This window comes from Myotis brandtii, unplaced genomic scaffold (assembly GCF_000412655.1).
Source record: "Myotis brandtii unplaced genomic scaffold, ASM41265v1 scaffold114, whole genome shotgun sequence".
Lineage (NCBI taxonomy): Eukaryota > Metazoa > Chordata > Mammalia > Chiroptera > Vespertilionidae > Myotis > Myotis brandtii.
Genome location: NW_005353927.1, coordinates 798324 through 801329, shown reverse-complemented (window position 1 = coordinate 801329; position 3006 = coordinate 798324). Strand labels below are relative to the sequence as shown.

Here is a 3006-nt window from a genome sequence, read left to right as displayed (position 1 = left end):
CCGGAGGCCCCGCCCCCGGGCCCGCAGCCCCGCCTCTGATGAAAACAAAATATTGGAAGCCTGCGGCAGAGCATAGAGAACACGAAACATCAGGGCGTCCGCGCGGCTCTGTCCGGCCCGAACAGGACACCCGCACTGCCTGCTTATTCAGAGGAAAACAAACACCGGATGTTGTGAAGCCCCTTGTTCCCTCCGTGACCCCGTCTCTTCCCCCGCTTCCCAAGGAAAACTCTTACATTGGGGGTCCCATTCCTCTGCAGGTGTTGATTCTTTTTAAAAAAAATATGTTTTATTGATTCTGGGGAGGAAAGGAGAGGGAAAGAGATATAGAAACATCAATGATGAGAGAGAATCATTGACTGGCTGCCTCCTGCACGCCCCCTACTGGGGATGGAGCCCACAACCCAGGCATGTGCCCTTGGCCGGAATCGAACCTGGGACCCTTCAGTCCACAGGCCAATGCTCTATCCATCGAGCCAAACCAGCTAGGGCCAGGTGTTGATTCTTTTACTCCATATTTACCAGGCCACAAACCATGCTTAGGACCGTGGGGCGTTTTTGGCATAATATCCGGGGTGTCCCCAAAAAATGTATACTCACTTTAACAGCTGATAGCTCCATTTTGAAAATGAAATGTATTTTAATAAACGCTTCCTTTATGATTATTCAAAGTGTGTGTATACATTTTGGGGGGATGCCCTGTAGATATAGTGTGTGTTTCTCTCCAAACTTGGTCCCTTCTCCATTTATACTTGAGCTTCATCCATATGGGCAGGAGAGCTTTGAGTCCCTCATTTTCCCTGGATCAGCATCTAGTGTCCATGTTCATTTACCCATTGTTGGGTCTTTAGGAATTTTTAAAAATGTTTCAAGTTTGATTTATTGGCTTTCTTTTTGGCTGCCCTCCTGTGTCTCCACGGGACATGCCTGGGTGGTCTGCCCACCCTCAGCCTTAGTAAATGACTGCTTGCTTGCTCACCCAGGTGGCTGTGGCATGGAGCCCCTGGAAGCCGTGTGATGGTGGCAGGCCTTTTAACTGCCAGTCTGAGGTGTTCCCTTTGCTACCTCCTGCCCACAAGAGCTGGTGGGAAGTGATAAGGAGGCAGGTCTGGTACCAGGCACCCTACCCCAGGCCCATTAGGACCATCATTAGGATGGTTTATCTGGCCTTGTTCTCATCTCTGAGATGGGCTTCTCCTTCCCGGGTTGCGGGTGGGAGAGTGCTGTAACGTACCTTTCATTTTTACTGGTGGGAGTCTTGTGTCTAGCTTCCTTCTTCCCTAACACGAGCTGGGAGGGTCCTAGAGGCACCCCAAGTCCTCATGCTCTCCCTAGAGAGAGGGCAGGGGTCATGCTCTCCCTAGAGAGAGGGCAGGGGTCATGCTCTCCCTAGAGAGAGGGCAGGGGTCAGCTTTGCCTGGACGTACTTCTGTGCCGCCTCAGCGCAGGTGGTGAGCTGTTCCCAGTTCTCCTCCGTCCACAGATTGTTCTAGAATTGCTGACTGTGGGCTCCCTGCTCCCTTCTCCATCTCGCCAGCCTCTGAGGGGAGGGCAGGATGGGCTGCAATCCAGCCCCGCTGCTCAGCCCCATGGGACTTTGGTTGGGTGACTGTCTCACCCGGCAGTCGGTGACGAGATCACAGCTAATATGCACCGAACACTTGCTGTCCTTCCTCGAGGTGACGACATTGGCCCAGATGGGCAGAGGAGCTGGGATTTGGGCCCGGCTGACAATAATAGCAGCTGCTTCGCAGGGTTGTCTGAGGATGTAGCTCACTCGTAGACCCCCGTGCCGCCCTCCTCCCTGCCCTTGGACCTGACCGCTTTCTACCTTCCTCTTCTCTCTCTTTCCCCAGAGGCAAGAGGAGCAGCAGCGACACGGCCCCTCGCCTTGGCGGGTCCTGTACAATCTCATCCTGGGACTGCTGCCCTTGCCCAGGGGCCGCGGAGCCCCGGAGATGGAGCCCAATTAGGTGCCTGCACCTGCCTGGTGGACGTCGGGGACTTGGGGGGCAGGCCCCTCCCACAGCCTGACGCCCTGGCCAGCACAGGGGACATTTCCTGCACCATGTAGCATACTGGACTACGAGCCCTGCCTGTCCCAGGGGCGGGCCCGGGCAGCCACTCCAGACCCAGCCCCGGCCCAGCCTGGGGTGCACTGTCGGCGATGTGGACTCCTGGGTCCCTGGCCGAGAAGCCAGGGGAGAGAGGGCTGATGGACTCAGCGTCTGAAGGCGGCGGTGACCGAGGGGGTGGGGACTGAGCCGCCCGCCTCCGCCGCCCACCACCATCTCAGGAAAGGCTGCTGGTGCTGGCTGCCCGTTCCAGCTGCAGGGGTGACACTGGGGGGTCCCCTCCCAGTGCTCCTTCACTTTGGGCCTGGCCTCAGGCCCCTGGTGCTTCCCCCCCTCCTCTTGGGGAGGGGGCCCGTGAAGAACAAATGAGCCAAACGTGACCACTAGCCTCCTGGAGCCAGAGAATGGGGTGCGTCTGACGGCTGCCCCAGCCCAGCGCCCAGCCATCTTCCCTGAGCCAGCCGGCGGGTGGTGGGCATGCCTGCCTCACCTTCATCTGGGGGTGGCCAGGGGGGCCCAGACTGTGAATCCTGTGCTCTGCCCATGACCACCCCCACCCCCATCAATCCATTGCATAGGTTTAGAGAGAGCACGTGTGACCACTGGCATTCATTTGGGGGGTGGGATATTTTGGCGGAAACCGCCCCAGCCTTAGTCCCCAGGGCGAAGCGCTGGGGGGAAGCGGGGAGTCAGGGAGGGGGAATCGCAGCAGAGGGAGGAGTCTGGGAGTGGGGAGGGACGGCCCAGCCTGTAAATTACTGTACATGCGCTGCTGTAGATACCGGAATGAATTTTCTGTACATGTTTGGTTAATTTTTTTTGTACATGATTTTTGTATGTTTCCTTTTCAATAAAATCAGATTGGAACAGTGGATCCTCTCTCTGCTCTCCTTCCCCGCCCGTGACCTGGGCAGAGCTGCTGGGACCGGCT

At 57.2% G+C, this 3006-nt stretch overlaps 1 protein-coding gene across 3 annotated transcripts in view; it reads left to right on the top strand.

The window, feature by feature from the left end:
- Positions 1 to 2947, top strand: part of BBC3 (BCL2 binding component 3) — a 7223-nt gene extending 4276 nt beyond the window's left edge. For all 3 annotated transcript variants that reach the window (XM_014548060.1, XM_014548052.1, XM_014548065.1), the window contains exon 3: positions 1857 to 2947. In XM_014548060.1, coding sequence (XP_014403546.1) covers positions 1857 to 2074 — 218 coding nt within the window. In that variant the 3' untranslated portion in view covers positions 2075 to 2947. The remainder of the gene's footprint in view (positions 1 to 1856) is intronic.
- Positions 2948 to 3006: the final 59 nt, after the last annotated feature.